This window comes from Apteryx rowi, unplaced genomic scaffold (assembly GCF_003343035.1).
Source record: "Apteryx rowi isolate R43461 unplaced genomic scaffold, aptRow1 scaffold_96, whole genome shotgun sequence".
Classification (NCBI taxonomy): domain Eukaryota; kingdom Metazoa; phylum Chordata; class Aves; order Apterygiformes; family Apterygidae; genus Apteryx; species Apteryx rowi.
Window position 1 is genome coordinate 1,241,353 of NW_020451271.1, and position 18,187 is coordinate 1,259,539.

Genomic DNA, 18,187 nt, shown 5'->3' on the forward strand with positions numbered 1-18,187 from the left:
AACGTTTGGTGCAAAGTGATTTTTACTTCTCAAATTACTTCTTGCTAAGAAGGTGTTGACAGAACTTGTTTTCCATACGTTTTTATCTGTATTTTGTAGAAATATGGAAGTATGGCAACAGATCTGGTAAATTACAAGATTCCTGTTGAGCCTATTTATAAAGTAGACGCCATTTCTTTCCTTCTCATCTTGTGTGATGTCTTTTCCTTTATTGTGGAAAAGATCATTGACACTTGCAGGTTTATAAATACAACTTGTCACTTTGGAATTACAAGTATTATAGAGGGATTTCTGCAGTAGTGAGATACCAGTACTTCCAAAAAGCATCATATTGCCCAAAATATTCTATGGTCTACTAAGTATTTTCATACAACAAATAGTACTGTCCTTGAAGACCTCACAGTTAAAACCAGAATTAAAGACAGTAGAGCAAAGGAAAGGGATCACTCATGAAAAAGGAGGAGAAATTCATTGGTAAAACAAGTGTTGGAAAGAATTATGGGTGTGAGAGTATCCTTGAGGATATTTCTGGACTTTAGATATCACAGAAAAAATTGTACAGCTGTACCATTGTTGAATGTAGCTACAAGTACTTGGTTAAGATTTCTGAGGTGGTGCTGAATCCTGTTTACTCTGGAATTTTTACTGATACGTTAACTTTGCAGCAGGACAATGTCTGAAAAATATTTACATTGGTCTACAAAAAACTTAAGCATGATATATGGAGCAGCAAGGCAGGCCTAATGTTGAAAGTGATGAAAAGACAAGTTGAGAGTTGCAGGAGCAATGCATTGTATAGATGGGAAGGTTTTGAAAAGGAGAGACGTGATCAGGGAAACTTTCCAAATGGGCTTGTTTATGGGATAGTCACAATTAGTAGTTCTAAATGATACAGATGGATGATGAATCCTTTCATTGACTTCTGAAAGGCAGGCTCATGGGGCAAGTTCTACCCAGGATGGCTTTTAGCACCTCGAGGACCTTGGCACCCGGATACATATTCTGAAAGAGTGCTCTCGGCGCCAGTACATACAGCTCTGTCCCTGCATGCGTTGCTGTAGTCTTTCTGGTGTTTTAAAATAACTTTCTTTGGGCACAAGTTGCTGTTTAACTTTTTCAAAGAGAAGGTGATAACTTAACAGAACTGTGATTGCTGCAAAAGAGAATATTCGGTAATGATTTACCTAAAGTGAAAATTTCCATTCTAGAGATATTGTATTGGAGAGGTTTTATTTTGGAGGCAGTGGGAACTGATTGGGTGCTTCCTTTACTGTTATACAACTTAGTTAATAAATCAAAGTCCAAGAAAATTTAAATGTGGTTACAGTACATCTTTTCCAAAAAAATGGAAGAGAGTAGGGAGTAAGAAATACACCTGATAGAAATCAAAGTAGTCCTGGTAAAAATAAAATGAACTCTTTAGTTTAGTGCTGATGTTTAAATTTGACAAAGTTAGCTGAGTCATGTCACATACTCTGCTGCTCTTGCTTCAGGGTCGTTAAACCTCAATATTGGCTCAAGCTGCTGCTCTGCTAGGGAACTGACACTTGTCCACTCCCAGTGCCTAAGTACAGTTGATTGTGGTTCAATCTGCATTCAAGTGATGGAGAGATTCTCCTCCTTAACCTCCTTCCCCTCCTCTAACCCTCCCTGCCCTAATCCTGCATCCTGTCCATCTTGCTGTTTTACATAACAGGCCTCATTTGAGACATCTATCTGCTCCTTGGGCTGCAGAGAATGAGGTTAGATCTAAATGTGTAAACAGCTGTGAAGTGCATGCATCGTCTTACTTTATCAAACCTCAGTGACTTAAAATATGTTTGCATATTTAAAAATAAACTTGAATTTCAGAAAAGTGAGATTTTGCACTCCAGAAGAAATTTCTCAGATACTGTTTCCCCCTCTTCTCCCCCCTGCCCCCCATATGGTTGGCTTTTAATTATTATGAAGAAACATATTACTGTCCAGGGTAACCTGTTGAGCTGCAAATTATTTTAAATGTTCAGAGTACTTGAAAAATTCTATTTTGTTCTAATAACCTGTGATCTTTAAGAGTGTCCTGCATTGTGATATTGCATGTTAATAGCATTGATTAACTGTCAGGCAGTGGGAATTGATGAGAAAATGTCCACTGTGAAATTAAATGGCATTACTGAAGACTGTACCGTGCTGTTGGTTAGGGAGGTGACTAGACCCAGTAGTCTGCAGTAGGAGTATTAATGTGAGCTCCAGGTTTTTTCGCATGATTAAAACAGGCCATCTGTTCTTTGTTAAATGTTTACAAAAACAGCTTTTCTCTAAAAGATTTAGAGATGTGGGTCTAGTAAACACCAATATTTTTGAGCACCTTTTTCACCTTATTTCAAATAATATCAGAAATATTCTGCTGTAATATCAAATAGGATTAATACCTATTTGTGTTTAATCTTTACTGGTTTCTTTCCTGTAGAAGATTAAATTCTGTGCCAACAGACTAAATTATAGCTTTGCCTCTTACTAAAAGCAGCAGGAGAAGTGATTTGAATGAAGTATGCAGATAAATTTTTCATCTTTTGGTTAAAAAAAAAAAAGTAATACATATCTTTTTATAATTCTGTAAATAGAAAATGGGGTTCTTTCATTTAGAAGTTGTGACCCTGTAACTAGAGTTAATCCGTCGTAGATTTAAAGAAGTAGAACTATTTGAAATAATTCCCTATAGTAGGCTTAAACTAATATTTACAAATGAGAGCCTATTCTTCTTCCTCTTCTCTCCTCTTAAAGAGCAGACAACTGGTTTTGGCTAAAGAAATGCATCTTTCAAGCTGCTTCTGATCTAGTCTTCTGACTAGATTTGTGCTGCTTCTACACAGCTTCACACTAGGGAGCAATGTAGGGTTGTCAGTTAGGGATATACAGTTTTAGAATATTGCAAAAGTGTAGACACAGACTTCCTAGAAAAAAATAATCACACCCATTTTTTGAATAAATGCTACAATTTACAAGATTATATATGAAGTGAATTATAAACTGTACCAAACTGCAAAGGGAGTAGTGTGTGGCTAAAGTAATGTATTTTCAAATGATAGGAAAACTAAATAAAGCCTAATTAGGGCAAAGTTGGCTTTTTGTAGCTTAATGTTTTGGGGATTGTGAATGATGTGAAACGACAATACCAAGTTATGTGCATAACAAAGCATAAAAATTAAAATACCATATTTTTGCTTCACATCATTCACAATTTATTCACAATAAAAGATAGTAAGTATTTATATTCCAGTTCAAGGAATAATATTTGCAAGTAATACGTAGACTAAATAGTTTGAATGTGTTGAGAATGGCTCTTGTGGATAAGTTTTGGAGGTAGTGAAGAATCTGAATTTTGGTAGGCTGATACCTTCCAGAATTGCACTGAAGATAGTTGTTAAGGTTACTGGGTAATATGAGGTGGAAACGATTGCTTCTGTTTTCATTGCTTAACCTCATGTCAAGACTTTACATTAAAACTGCAAATGGCAGATCATAGAGGGCTGGCACTGATGTGCAGACTCGAAAAGCTGTATACCTTACACTCAGATTCACTTTTTCTTTTTCAAAAGTTGTTATTAAGATTCCTTTATTAAAAACAAAAAAAAGTTTAGAAAAGAGGCAAGATTTTTTTTTTTTAATTAGAGGAAAAAGCTAATATTCAAGCATATAAAATAATCTGTTTATATTGATTTCTTTGACACAGTCATATAACTAATGTAGACACACCCTTGCAAATTTTATAGAACTAAATTTAGGTGGGATTATTAGACTTGTTGCAGTTTTTGAATATTCATTAGATTGGCTGTTTTGCATTTAAAAAAATGAAAAATTGAAACTATCAGTTTTGATTTATTCTAAAAAGCTGCACTTCATAATTAAGCTTATATGTAGTTGTTTGTAAAAGTCCCTCCTAATACTGCAATTGAATACTGTAGTTCCCAACCTAAGGTACTTGCTAAATACAAATTTAACAAATAATGGAAAGGAAAACTTAAATTTCTCATATGTTAGACATAGTAAGTGAACAGTATCAACTCAAGAAAAGGACTGAGTATTGCTATGGACAGCTCAATGAAGACTTTGATAAAACTTGCAGTTGACATCTCAGAAGAACTCAGGATGCATGAGGTATGAAATGGAAGATAATATAATAGTATTGACTGCACTGGGGATTTTTTTTTTCTTTTCAGGAATAATTTTTTTTGTGGTATGTCACCGTTTCTTAAAAATACTGCAAAACTGAAAGGTGCAGGGGAGGCAACAAAAACTATTAACCATGCAAAAATATCTTGCGAAAATTAAAAGTACTGCTCTGAAAGCTATGAATAAGAAGCATTATATGCGATCTGTGTGATATTTCTGTCCTTTCCACGCTAAACATAAAATGTTATATGGTATAAGTACATTACAGTGTGATGTGTAGATAAAAGTTTTGTTCTGTCATAGCACAAATCTGAGGAGGCAATCAACTAAAGTCAGGCAACCAAACTGAAAACGATTACAAGATTTTAAAAATACATATATTTAGGTAATGCATAGTTAGACTGCAGAACTCTTTGGCATCACTGACTGCCTGAGATCAACATTTTCAGTGCAGATATCCAGTCTTTGTGAACTTTGCAGCATGAAGATATGTATGTGTGAATGTTATTGTGACCATGGATTTCCAGAAGAGGTGTTGATTCCTACTTTGTGATTGCCTGAAGTGAGTTTGTTTGAGGTGGGTCTTGAAGGATGTGGTGCTAATGCAATGGGTGCATCAGCTTTGCAGTGGAGCTGTTTCCACTGAGACTGCGGCCCTGTTGCGCAGTCAGGAATCTTAATAAACAGATGGAAGAAGGGAATATGCAGAAGTCGCACAAAGTTTTTGATTAGTCAAGTAGACCCAGATCTTCAGTCTGCCATTCAAACTTTCCCTCTGTCCTGGAGTTTTCCATAAGGAGCTGCAGAGTCTAGCTTGTACTGTTCCACCCTCCCAAACAGCAGTAAAGTGTTGTTTTTATTTCTTGGTAGGCTTGCTGTCTGTCCTGCTTGGGTAGTTTCTAAGCATGTGGATTTATTAAGGGTAAGGGTTTTCTTGCTACATTGAAGAAATGAAGAAAATAGTTAGGACCTCACTAGTTCAGTTTGTTAACATTCAGACAATGATATTAATATATGTGGACAAATAAATATGCTTTCACTTTCTCATGTAATGATATTAAGAATTTTATTTCCTAAATTTTAACTTACCTGCGCTGTTTTTTTAGGTCCAGGTCATTAAAGTATATGTCTGTACATACATGTCACTTCTTCATGCACAAGGGCTGGATTTGCAGTCATGCATTCGCATGCTTGCCACTCCCGAGTACTGTTTGAAAAAAGAACAGGAGACTTGAATAACGTTACTAATAGTTACACAGGCACTGCTATTCCTGGAAGTAAAAATCGGTTTTGCTACAAAACTTTCTTCTCCCTGATTCAATGGATCAAACATCTCAAATGGCTAGAACTCGTGACCAGGTCTTACGGGGAATTTTTCCATTTTAGAATCAGGCCTGACTTCATTTTTAGGAAAGAGAAAAGTAGGAACATAGAAAAAGGATAGAAAAATGGTGTGGCCATATATACAGTTGTAAGAAGGACATTGATAAGGTGTCATACCATTACTTTTCTTTGTGGAAAGCACTTTAGCCCTGAGTTTATAACTGCTGGCAGGCAGTGAGGAGAAGCGGGTTAGAGCTTTGATATACTGCAAAGTCATGATAGCGCCTATACTCTTTTATTGCAGACTCATGGATCTTTGTGTAGAGCGGAGCCATTAAGAGGAGAAGAGCTGCAATTATATCCAATATGTTTAGTCCAGGCACTTGGCATTTGTGTGATTACACATAGATTTTTCCTGTACTTTAGAAAAGTCTGGTGTGAGCCTGATACACTATATGGACTTTGAAATAGGATGCTTAATGCAAACGTAACTTCACAAACACTTAAGACAGTTCTTTGTCCAGTTTGTAGTAGGTACAAATCTATTGCAATTATAGGTAGGGAGCTGGGAATCTTTGACATAAAATGTAACAGCATGTTACTTTTTAAAATGGCCTAATCCTTCATGCGTTGATCAAAATACCTGCTCTCACACCTGAACCAGTGTAAATTGCCTCTATTAATTTTGTGTAAAAGCAGCCAGTGAGTATACTTGATTTTCCTATTGTATGTCTAGAACCAAACTTTTAACCATTTCTTTTTCCCAGAGGGCAAAATTCCAATGCAGCTGAATCACTTGTTCCAGGTTATTTATTCTACTAACTACTATTTTGAATATAGAAATATCTGGAATAACAATTGCTTTCCTTTTGCATCTAAATGTTGAAATGCCTAAATATTTTCTACACTTCCACTTTGTATACAAGCTTTATTATAGAATAATTTTACCATTGCTATATCAATTTTTTTCTGCTCATTTTGTCACTGTTTTAACTGCAGAAAGCTAGTGTTTATTAATCTTTTACTGTACAGTATTTCAGATATGCTATTAGTTTAATCTTCTGCTTTGTATTTTCTCCCTCTGTAACCTCTTGCTCCACAATAGAGAGCCCCACAGATTATTTTCTTTTCAATGCAAAATTTTAGAATTCAAACTTAGAAATCTACAATTTTATTTCTATTTGTGTCTCCCAGCATTCTCCGTCGGAACCCTTTTTAGAGAAACCAGTGCCGGATATGACTCAGGTTAGTGCACCGAATACCCAGCTAGTGAAAAGTGATGATTATCTGCCATCAACTGAGCCGCAGCCACAGCAAAAGAAAAAGAAAAAGAAAAACAATCACATTGCTGCAGAAGGTCCCAGTAAAGGTTTTGGTAAGGAAGACTTTCCTGGGGATCTTGACAACCAGAATCTAACCAGGAACTCGGTGGATATCTCTCAAGAAGAGAAGAAGAAAAAGAAAAAGCCCAAGACAAAAAAAGAACCGAAGGATCCTAAAGAACCCAAGGAAAAGAAGGAACCCAAGACCCCCAAAGTCCCTAAGACCCCTAAAGAGCCAAAGGAAAAGAAAGCAAAAAATGCCACACCAAAACCGAAGACCAGCAAAAAGACCAGGTAGGTCAGAAAGCTAATACGTGTGTTCAGAGAAAAATAGTGTATTTGTGGGATTTCTAGAATATCTGTGCTAAGCAGAGTGGGTGGGGATGAAATCTTGCTTTGTCATTGGGCATCTATCATCTACAACACCATATTTTTGAGGAATACTCAGGCGTGTTTCTGTTGTTTGGATTTCCTGTTTATGGCTTCATAATTATCCTGAAATAAGCTGGAAAGGCGGACATATTTGTCATAGTCAACAAGGCTGATTTATCTTTTCAAGGCATAAATATTCCTGGATCTGTTAGATTTCAAAACTAACTCATTTTCTTCTGATGTTGATCTGCCATTGTTTGTGGTTTGTGTATTAAGAAATTAAATTGCTTCAACAGTAATTTTTTGGTTTGACTGAAATCCAGAGAGGGAGCGTTTAGAGAAGAAAGATTTGATGAAGTTTTTGTCTAAATAAAGAAATGAGCTACTTAACATTGTTACAAGTTGTACTACCCTTCCAGACACTTTTATACTGACATAACCTATGGGCTATAAACTTTGCTTTTTAAAAAGGCATTTTTATATGGATGTTGATGTATTCTCATTGTAGGGATTATACTCATTTTACTGTTTCATGTAAAAACAATTTTTCTAGTACAAAATCTTCCTGGACAGACCAGATGCTTCAGCCCTGTTTCTTAGCTGTTTTCAATTGGCATCATGTCCCTTTATCAGGATAGACTTAAAATACTACAGAGTAGTATGAGAGAGGACAAACTGCCATTATACATGAGTAAATATGTCATAGATAATCACACAGATTCTTTCGTTATCCCTCAACTCCCCAAACACCATGATTACAAATGCTTACTTGAAAGAAAACTGAAAGGAAAAAGACATTAAAGCTCAATTTTTTTCATTTGTACCTAGAATTTCTTACAACTGTTCTGAATTTGTTCCAAACATCTGAATCTGTTTTTCAAGATGTGGCTAGTGTTATAAAATATAACTTCCAGATGGAAGCACAGCCAGACTTGGTTAATCTGAATCAGTTTGCAAAATCCATTTTTATTAGGGTTTAAAAATTGTAGTTAATGAATGAGCTTTGCATATATTCTGCAAGGCTGACTGTTGGTTAGTCTTGCTGCAGTTATATCACTAAATAAGGCACAGTAGATACTAGTTGTTCCTTTGGCAAGAAAAAGATGTTTTTTAACTAGAAAGCAGAGATGGTGTTTCCTGCAGAATTTATAAACATCGGCTTGTAAAATTAAATGTTGTTCTGATCCACCTGAATTAGCTTTTCAGTAAATAACTTTTGCAATATGATAAGCTGAATCAACTGTAATTTATTTACACACACTATGTTCCGGACTGTCCAGGTATAAGGATGAGTTTTATACACATAAGTCATTTCTTAGAAAATCTCTAAGTTGTACATCTCCCATGCATGTTTTTGAAACCAAAATACTGTATCAGCTAAAATAAGCTTTTTATTCCATTTCCTTATATTCATAGGTTTGAAGGCTGAACAACCATAATGCATGCTATAGGACATCTCCCAGCAATTTCTGCACCAAGAAGTAAAAAAGCTTTTACTGCAGGACTTCTCAATTAGTGCATTTTTGCAGGGTCTTTACTAGAATGAAGCTTTGTTTAATAAGATGTGGCTGGAAAGACTCTGGTTCAAAATCATGCATGGGTTTCTATGGCTGTGCCGGACATCAGACCTCAGAACTTGTCTGTCCCACCTACTCAATCCTAATATCTCTTTGCATGTCTTCTCTAAGTCTTTGGGGCATGCTGTGCAGATTGAAGGGGCAGTATTTCCTCTGAAGGAACAAATCACTGCTTTCTTAGATGTTATGTGTAGGGAAGTTTTATTCTCTATCTTCTTTCCCATGCCATAACTCTTGCAACTGGATGACTACAGCATTCTTGTAGTTACTAAGCCCTCTTGTTTTAACTGTGAGAGAAACATGCAGCATTAAGAGTATTTGCTGTTCCTTATACTTAGGGTTGTTGAGAAAGTCTGCTTTCCCTGTAATGGACTTGTCTTTCTGTTGCTGAACGCTGTTTTGAGAACAAGGTTGTTCCATTTTGTGGTCTGATCAGATTGAGTATCAAACTTCAGTGAACTTTCTGACTGTGGGATGCTATTCTTATGTTGCTCTAGAATTTTAAATCGGTGGGGGAAAAAATTTGCTTGCTGTGGCAGTACCACAGATTGGGAAATCTGTCCAGTGACATAGATCAAATTTTTAATGAATCAAGTTTTTAAATGAATCAACAGCCCAAACAATCAGTTAAGCCACAATATTTCAGCAATGCTAACTCTAGAAAGGAAATATTACAGTAACTGAGATGAGTAAGATTCATGCAACTGAATATAAATTATGGTATGATTATGTAGATGGAAAACATTTTGATAACATTAATAAGATGTCTGGCATGTGTTTACTACTGGTGCTTACATTGCTCAGTACTTTGCTTCTAAGCACTGGAAAAAGAGTAGTGCAATTTTGGATTTCTAAATGCTGTGAAAACTAGCAGTCTTCATTCCTGAATAATCTAGTTGGTTTTAACAGGAGAAGAGTTTTGCACTCATGTAAAAATCAGGTACATAAAGTCAGACATTTAAAATGTAAAGAGCAACAGTTTTTTGGACAGAGCACAAGTCCCAAATAGTAAAAAATTTAAACTGAAATGTCAGGATTAAATTATGAACTATTAAATTACAAAATGGATTAGGCACTTCAGTACCACATTTTGAATCTGTGTATATTTTAATACAGCCTGTGTCTTGTGTCAAAATTAGATAAAAATATAATCGCATCCCTTCTACCTTTACAGTAAGTTGTAACAAAATGAGCAGCCTGCCTCACTGAAACACACCTTCATGTGATGGATAACAGATAGATTGGAGAATGAAAGAAGCTGATTAATTTAGTGCTTGTTTGAACTACGAGTCCTGTAGCATCATAAAAAGAAAACATCAAAATAGGCTGTTCTATATTGTGCTGTATGCTTGATGACTTTGGAATTTGAAAAGTTGTAATTGAAATTAGCTTGATCCTGCCAGCACAGAAAGGCATCTACAGTAGTGGCTGGAGGAAAAAATTTGCAAAAGAAATGTATTGTGGAACAAATTAGTCAGGTTCAAAAAGAAAACACAGATAAACTTAAGATCACAAATGAAAGGTTTTCATTAAGCTGGGCTCTTAATGTTATCAAGCCAGCCTGGGGCATGTGCAAAGTCAGCATTTTTTTCCCAAAGTAGGTGGAGGATAAGGGGCAAATAGTCCTACTAAATTGCAAAGTCATGGCTCAGATGTCTGCTCCTCCTGTGCCTTTCCCTGGAGGAGATGCAGACCACCTGTTTGAGATCATGCTGCTACCCAGCTGATCCCTCGCTCCCTCTCTGCTTCCTATGAAACCTAGAGAGTAGTTCAGGTGTGTGAAGTGGTAACTACTTGCAAGGGCCACATAGCAGCTCTTTTTAGGAGCAATTGTTGGCCCCCTTGCCCATCTCCCAGGAGGATGCTGTGCTTTGCAGGGCTCTTCCTACCTGCTGCTTCTCCTCCCCTTGCCCTTCCACCCCGCAGCAGCAGAACCCCCTGCCCTTCCCAAATGCACAGCAGCAGCGTGGAAGCAGAGTAGGGCGAGTGGGTTGCTGCTGGCAAAGGGAGTGCAATTGCTTCTTGTGGAGGGGGTGGAGACTGACTTTTTGGCGCGCAAATTAGCTGTTTGTTGTATAGGAAAGGGGGTGGCTTCTGGCTGAGGAAGTGGGAAAAGGCTGCTGCGTGGGGGGAGTGGTGAGGGCAGCAGGATGCAGCACCTTAGGGAGCTGGAGGACAGGAAAAGAGGTCCCTAGGTGGTAGTGGTAGTTTTCAGTCTGAAGCTCAGCTCATCCTGAGAAAGGCAGGAAGGGGGTGCCTGTGGGAGCGAACAGGAAATRGTGCGAGATTTCCCTGCACGAGCACATTGAGGCTGTTCCTGTTCACACCTGTCCCAACGTCCCTTTTGAACTTGCCCAACTATGAAAGGTTTACCTTCGCCTTTATTGCAGCGGGGCCTCGCAGGCTTCGCTGTTAGCAAAGCTTCCTTTTCAGTCATTTGACAGAGTTTTCAGGCCGAAATAAACCTGGTCATCCTATTGTTGTTTTTCTTACTTCTTTGCCCTAAAAGCTTTCAGTTACTCTAGAAGCCTTAAAAAAATTGTTTGCCTCAGCTTAGGCCGCAAAGAAAGTCTGTCAGCTCTAACATTTTGAGAGGGTGGGATTCTTCATTACTGGTTTATGGTTTTGTTGCTCCACAATGAATGTGTAGCAATTTTTCCAAGCAGGGTTCTGTTTAGAAATTTTTCATGGTAAATGCCCCACAAATGGAAAAATAGAGATCTTAGTAGTGTGACTGACTAACTTTGAATGATTAGACTAAAGAAAAAACATCTTCCAAATCCTGATACCCRTCATAAATTACACTAATAAACAGATCTGTCAGTTATCCAGATCTAATGAAATAGTTGTACAGTGTAAATATAAGGGCTAATTACTCCCCCTCTTAATCCTGCTAAGCATGCCATGCTTTTTGGATATTTTTTGATTCGGATGGTTTGGCCCTCTAAGTTTCCGGTGCTTGACCTGGCTCTGTAGGTAGTTGCTTGACAAAGTGACACAAAACGCTATTTGTCAAAAATTGGTCTAAAATCTTCTTTCTTCTCTGCTTCCCTGTTATCCTTCTTACTGTTTTCCTTTTAAGCCCTCATTTTCCTTCATCTTGTTCTCTCCTCTGACCTTCTGCAGGTTGTGTTCCTAGTGATCCCCTTTGGGGCAGTCTCTGTACAGTCCTCTGGGAGAGGAGGAAACCAGAAAGCGGTACTGGGCAGCTAGCTTGCAAGGCATCTAATCTGAAATGCCTGTGTTTATATTACTTGAATGAAAGGTCTCATTTTAACTGTCAATTATAAAAATATTTTAGTGATTTGTGTGTGGATGTGCAAATTTTTCTTTAATTTCTGCCAGATTTATGGTTTTTGTTTGGACTGGAGACTCTCGGCACTTTGAGTTGTGTGTTCACATGTGTGTAAAAACAAATGTTCAAGATAGTTGTCTAAAGGTGTATGTTACAGTTCTCATTTCTTGTTTCCAAATTTGAAAAGTACTATCAGGCATATAGCCAAAGTTAAGTATTGACACATAGACCCTAACAGTAATTCTGAATTGTCTAAGAACAGATCTTTACCTACCTGTATTTATATATGGAAAGCTAATTTTAGTCCAGTCTAACACCATACCTGAATGATTTGAGCATGCTCTGCTGGAAAGTGGAATAGGCTAGGTCAAAAGTAGATATGTTTAATTGTTATGAACAAATGGCACTTGCTTTGTGGGAAGCTGGAGCGCAGGAGAGTTGTTGACAATTCCAGGAAGCTGATGTTCTCACCTGCCAGGTAAAGCTACTTGCAGTGTTGCAAACCAGGAAGCAAAGCCTCGCGCTGCTTAAAGAGACAGTGCTTTTGTTCTGTGGGTTTTGGTTTTTGTTTTTTTTCCCTTTACCTTTTTTTTTTCCCTTGTTGGAAAAAGAAAAACAGCAATTCTTAGGCTGAATTCAGAACTTAAAATTCTCAGTGTAGCTTCTTACAGGCTCTGTTCTCCCCAAGTGAGTTGTGCTTTTTATGTATCTGTTTTTAACTGATAGTGCAAGTGAAAGATTCAAAATTGTGTCCAAATTACTTAGTGCGTGTCTCTTGCTGAGAATGATTCAGTATGCTGAAGCACAACTTGTGTGTGTGTGTGTATATATATATATATATGTCATGAAATACTCTTATGAAGATGTTTAGCTCAAACTCTCTGCTGCTACAAGTAGGGAAGGGTCTAATAGAGTTTAGAAAGAAATCTTTGTTTAGGTGGATCTGCTACAAGTACTTCACTTGCTTGCAAGCTCTTTGTCTGGATCTTCCTGTGTGATAAGCACTCGGGGATGCTGTATGAGTCAAACAATTGTGGTCAGGCCGCCGAGCGGTCTTAGGGCAGACAGACAATCATTAGTGCTTTCCTGCCTTTCAGCAAATTGATATTTTATCAAACCTTGGCTACGCTATTCTTCAAGACTTTAAGCCTGTTATTCATATGTGATAGTGCACCCAGGGCACGGTAACTACTACTAAACTTAATTGTACGCTTTGCTCTGATTTATAGAGGTCACCAGTGAAAAGCACTAGCCTGTCAACTTACTTTACCTGGCAGCGGTTCAACTCCCTGACAGGCTTACCTTTGATTTAAACAAATTTGAGAAATATGTAAAGTTTTGGAAGCAGTTTTGCACTGATTTGATAAAAGAAACCACAAAACGCCGCAGCGCAGGTGTTGGGAATGTTTGAAAGCTGATTGAGAGAAGCAGATGGCTTTAGTCAGTGGCATCCAGCCAAAAGAGCAGGTGCTGGTCACGTGGCCGCTGGTTACCAGGGTAATCTGATTGCTCTTGGCGTGCAGATGAAAGGGAAGGGGCCCAGCGTTCAGCTGGAGTATTGTATAATTTGTGGCAGTTAGAGCGGAAATAAATGCTGGAAATGGAGCCTCATAGTAGGGGAGACTTCTGTCCATGTGTAGCATACACACTAGGGCGGTTGGAAGGGGAACTGTTGTATGGTTTTTTTTTTTTAATGATTTGTCTTATGTCGTCGCTCTTTCAGTGGTATCAAACTTTTTTTTTTTTTTTTTTGGAAAATTGTCACAGTTTGAGTTTTTTTTTTTTTTTTTGGTATCAAACTTTTTTTTTTTTTTTTTTGGAAAATTGTCACAGTTTGAGTTTTTTTCTTTTTTTGGAGAGGAAAGCTATATTTTGCCCTATGATTTTGCAATAATAATTTATTTTTCAAACTCCCGGTATTTGCATGTGTAAATTATTTTTTGTTTGGTTTTGCTTTTTTTAAAAAATTCCATATTGGTTTGAATGCCCTCTGCAAAAGAAAATAATACAGGAATTGAATTGATCTAGTACCAAAGCGTTATATAACTGTATTCAGAAATTTTAAATTATAGCTCTGAAATATGCATTCATTTGATAAATAATAAAATGAGTAAGCATAAAGCTGATATGTTTGTTTGAGAAGCTACAAGGCTGGGATTTACAAAGGAAAAACAAACCCCAGACAACCCCCCTGCTATGATATTAAGATATTAGGGGAATAGAAGCTACTTAAAAGTGACTGAAATAATGTTTCACAATCTATACTTCTCATTTGTCAAATATCAGTGTATAATTCTACATGAGCAGGTTTCTTTTAAGCATTTCGGCAACTTTTTAAAAGCAGTCTGTCAAGTCAGTAACAGGCCTGAAGTGGTTGACCACAGAAGGGGGGGGGGGGGGAAGCTGGCAGAACCCCATATGAGTCTCAAAGACTAAATGTGTTTAAAACTATTAACTTTTATCATCAGTTCTTCTTCGTTTATCATTTAAAAACTTCATCTGCGTGACGCTGAAGATCTCAGTGCTTAATCTGGTGACCACGTATTTAAAGCTGGATTTTGATATGTGTATCCTTAGCTGCTTTTTTTTTTTTATAATAATAATACTCTATATGCATAGATGGGGTTTTAAATGTAGCTAAAGAGAAGGTGTAGTCCCAACACCGTAAAGGTGATTATTTTCCCAAGGCTGGGGGGACAACCCTGAAACCTTTTTCTTCCATTGGTAGCTATGACTTTGTAATTTCACGTGGACACTGGGATGCTAGTTTTTGGTTTCTTATCAAAGAAAAAAAACAGTAGAAAATTTGTGAAAAGCATAAAGGTTAGGTAAATAAGCCAGGTAGCTGCAGCTGACAACAGCAAGCCTAATCTGGTCAAGTTTATCAACTCCTGTCTGTATAAACTGCCCCTCACTACAAACTACTCATTAAGTGTATATGCATGCCCTGAGATGTGATGCAAAGACACCTTTCCTAGCCCCCTTTTTGGAAATAACAGGGAACATGGAATAAAATGGAGAATTTTCTCTTTTGGTCCACTGTTTTGGTAAAATTTCCTCTGATCCTGCTCAACTAGTCCACACAGTTAATATCAAGAAAAGTACACGTGCAATCCTGTTTCATTTCACATGCATCAGACTGTTCAAGTGACGTTTTCAAAAGTGCACGATTGGAAGACAGCAACTCTTCTGGTCTCATTTTTAGCTTCTTGTCAAATATGTTAGTCACTGTCTAAGCTCTCTCCTTGAAGGAGAGAAGTGACATGTCTATTATTAAGGAATGGGAAACGTATAGCAATGGCCCGTGCATCATTGATTTTACAATTATGTTTAAATCCTTAAATAAGACAAAGCAGTTGAAAATAATGAAGTCACTAAAAATAAACAGTTTAACTGCTTTGTTAAGTGCTTCTTACTTACATTTTTATATGAAGTTTGATTAAAAATACCTCTGTTTTAGTAACAAGAAACCAGACTCAGAAACTAGTGCTGCGAAGAAAAAGGTTAACAAGGGAAAAGAAGGTTCTGAAAATTCAGATCTGGAAAAAACTCCACCACCATCACCTCCTCCTGAAGATGACGATGATCCAGGAGTTCAGGTAATTTTCTTCCRTGTTCTCTGTAGCCCTTCCCAGTTTAGGTAGGTAAAATTGGAGGTCGGACAGTCTTTGTTATTTGCAGGTAGTTTCTTTATTGATTAGAATGATATATCAAAAAGGTGAGAACTGAAGATCACCATAGTGAATATTTTACTTAGAATAAGCACTCCTCATCATGATTTTGCTTTACAGTCTTGTTACCTGTAGATACGTGCAAAGTGCTACTTTTTTTTGCACGTTTTCCTCCATCACTCTGGAATTATGAAGATGAATTTTCTGGTCGGTAGATTTAATATGCCATTGTGAGGTCTTTTTTTATGAGCCTTGCTTTTTCTGTTGTATTGGCTTTGCGATCTTCTGAAATCAAGATTAAAACATGACAAAGTAGTATGCAGAGAACTTGTGTGTATGTGGGTTGTGCTACATCATTTTTGTGAATGAGGGGCTGTTTTGCAGGACTGCCAGTCATCAGCTAACAGTGATAATTTCTCTTCAACACTGAACATCTGTCGATTTCTGTCCAAACGTTTTCATGTAAATAAAATCTTGAAATAGAAAAAGCAAATCAGAAAACTTCTGTGTGTTCTGTCACTAGCCATGTGAAGAGGAGGTCAGCTCATGGCTTGCTTCTGCTGGCAGTGTTCAGAGTGGGCATTAAAAATCAGAGTTTCAAAAAGGTTGATAATTCTCATAAAGGGAAAAAGAGGCAAATTGTAATGGAGAAAGTATGAATCTCCTAAATAGTCATGCTGGTATTTCTGAAATCCATTGCATTTGGCCATCACATATCAGTTTGTGCACATTGCTTCTAGTTAATAGTGATGTCAAGACCAATGATCACTTGAAGGCTCAAAGTAGCATGGTGAAAAAGTTGTCAAGTAGCAGTGTTGTAACACAAATGCAGTTTATACCTTCTCTCTTTACCATTTTTCGGAAGGGTTGTAGAATATAATAAAATGTGGAACAATATACTGTATTCTGGTTAAAAACAACAACAGAAAAGAGCATTGATTCATGAGAGTCATCATGGCATTATAAAGTCTGAATTAGAGTGGAGATATACRTGCAAACATTAAGAAGTCTAAAGAATGAGTTTTCTGTCCTGTGCCTCAAGTCTTTCTTAGCTTGATTAACGGTACTGACAAAGATGCAGAAGAAACTTCTGGGGTTGATGGGTTTTTTGTTTGTTTGTTTTTATTTTTTTTCCAGATTATTATATACTGTCTACAATTCAACATATATGCACGTTTGTTTTCAGTTTAGTGGGACAAGAACTCCTCTCTGAAACGCATTTGGGTGATAAATTTTACATCTGAAATATATTTTTTCTTTATGTAAATATGAGTGTTAGGGTCTTTGCATCACATAATTAAAAGTAATAAAGTATTATTATTTATTTTTCATTTTTTTAATATTTTTTCCTCACATTGTGCATGTTATACTGTGCCCACACTACTCTATGGCAGCTTACAGAGGGGCTGCAGCCGATACATTAAGATACCTAAAATTAATATTCCTGCAGGAATGTGTTATAGATTTCCCAACTCAAATTTATATTATGCAGTTCTCTAAAACACTGTTGTATTTTTTTTGTGCACCACTGCATGAGCTTTTTAAAGAGCTCAGTATTTAAGTGTGATCTTTAGAGAGTGGGATGAATATTTACTTTTGTGTGTTATTTTATCGTACAATTTTTGTATATTCTGTTGCCGTACCTATTATTATTCACCTTTCTACCTTTAGATCAGTTGATGAATAAAAGATAAACTGATACAAACAAATGCATGCACGGTTTCTGGTAACACATAAAAATTGCAAARCCTTATGTGAACGCTAGGGGAAACAGGAAGCTAACCAAGTCAATAAATATCAGAAAGAGGATTACGCTTATATTCTAGGTGCCCTTTCTATTAGGGAAATGGATGAAGAGACTTTTGGCACCAAAAATATTGGTAAGACTTACCTATAGAGCCAAAAGAAAATTCGTATTTTCCCATCAGTGATTATGGAAAGAGGGTGTGAATTTGCCAAGTGGCATCTATTTTCAAGTATAAAAATATTGCTGTCATGTTATAGTCTAACATTAACCCCCGTAATTTACTAGTTTAAAGACAGAGCCACATCATCGTTGTTTAAAGGGATCATGTGAATTCCAGCTTTGCTCAAGAATTTCAATTTAATTTAAAGAAAGAATTTCTAATTTTGTGAAATGTTTCAGATATTATGCAGTTAAAAAAGCATCCTTAACTATCTAAAAGTATATATTTAACTTCCATCTATGTACATTCAGAGACCTGGATACATAGATTTGTTGAACAAGCTACATACATATTTGCATGTAGCTGAACAGGTGCATATTAAGCTGAGAAAGATGCAAAAATAACTAATATCAATTCATAAATTGGATTTTTTTCTTAAGTAATTGAAAATTCCAAATCTTTTTTAATACGTATGTGAGTCCATTGAGATATGTAATGCTGAGCTGACAGTTTCCTTCAACAAAATGCATTATTAGCTTTTCAGACTGTATGACCTGATCACAGAATC

General features: G+C 36.8%; 1 protein-coding gene across 6 annotated transcripts in view; it reads left to right on the forward strand.

The window, feature by feature from the left end:
• The window catches only part of CHD7 (chromodomain helicase DNA binding protein 7), a 132,949-nt gene that overhangs the window by 66,690 nt on the left and 48,072 nt on the right, over positions 1 to 18,187 (forward strand). For all 6 annotated transcript variants that reach the window (XM_026054698.1, XM_026054703.1, XM_026054702.1 and 3 more), the window contains 2 exons: positions 6,670 to 7,091; positions 15,502 to 15,640. In XM_026054698.1, the coding sequence (XP_025910483.1) occupies positions 6,670 to 7,091; positions 15,502 to 15,640 (561 nt within the window). The remainder of the gene's footprint in view (positions 1 to 6,669; positions 7,092 to 15,501; positions 15,641 to 18,187) is intronic.